Consider the following 920-nt stretch of genomic DNA (forward strand, 5'->3'; position numbering starts at 1 on the left):
GGCTTCATCATCAAAATGCTTCCTCTCATTGTCGTGTACACTTCATTCAATCCCATCAAAAACTGAATAAGTCGCCTGTCCTGCTCTGCCTTATGCATATTGTCCTTTGAGCCACACGTACAAGCACAAGTGCACTGGGACCTTGCATTGAGATTGCTCAACTCTTCCCATAGTCTTTTCATTCGCGTGTAGTAGGTAGTAATGTCCAAAGACCCTTGAACAAGATCATTGATCTCCTTTTGGATTTGATACAGCTTTGCACCGTTCGTTTGATCATATCGATCTTCCAATTCTCTCCACAATTCTACTGAATCACTAACATACTCAACACTATCAGAAATTTCTTTTGACAAGGAATTGAGAATCCAGGAAGTTACCATGTTGTCACACCTTTCCCAGTGACGAAATTGTGGTGAATTGGGGGAAGGTTTCCCACAGTCTCCACTTACGAACCCTAATTTGTTTTTAACAGACAGGGCTCTCAACACACTTCTTCTCCACGACCTATATCCAATCCCGTCAAACGGAACCGGCACTAGAGTTACTCCGGGGCTATCGGAAGGATGAATGTACAGAGGACTACTTACATCAATAACAAGTTGGTCATTTCTGCTGGTGTTGGGCGTGACTTCTTCGGTCTGATCGATAGCCATGAGAAAGGGACTAGATGATGAAATTGGCTAATTTCTTAGCTGAATCGTTGGACAAACTGTCTAATCGTGTAAAGTGCCTTCACTCCGCAAAGTACTACAGTTCGAAATCGGAAAACTGAGACCTAGCAGATGACTAAACGAGATAGGTTTTGAGGAGGAGGAACTCCGACAGATCTTCGCCGACGATATCACCCTTGCTCTGATACCATATTGAGATTTGTATTTTGACCTAAGATTAAGCTTATGCAAGAGCTTCAATGGCGGTTT

General features: G+C 43.0%; 1 protein-coding gene across 1 annotated transcript; it reads right to left on the bottom strand.

The window, feature by feature from the left end:
• Window positions 1–39: 39 nt before the first annotated feature.
• On the bottom strand, window positions 40–653 carry LOC109222426 (the record flags this gene model as incomplete). The annotated part of the gene is made up of 1 exon (XM_019386786.1): window positions 40–653. A coding segment is annotated over exon 1 (614 nt), but the record flags the coding sequence as incomplete, so codon positions are not given.
• Between the last annotated feature and the right edge of the window lie 267 nt (window positions 654–920).

Source organism: Nicotiana attenuata, unplaced genomic scaffold (assembly GCF_001879085.1).
Source record: "Nicotiana attenuata strain UT unplaced genomic scaffold, NIATTr2, whole genome shotgun sequence".
Classification (NCBI taxonomy): domain Eukaryota; kingdom Viridiplantae; phylum Streptophyta; class Magnoliopsida; order Solanales; family Solanaceae; genus Nicotiana; species Nicotiana attenuata.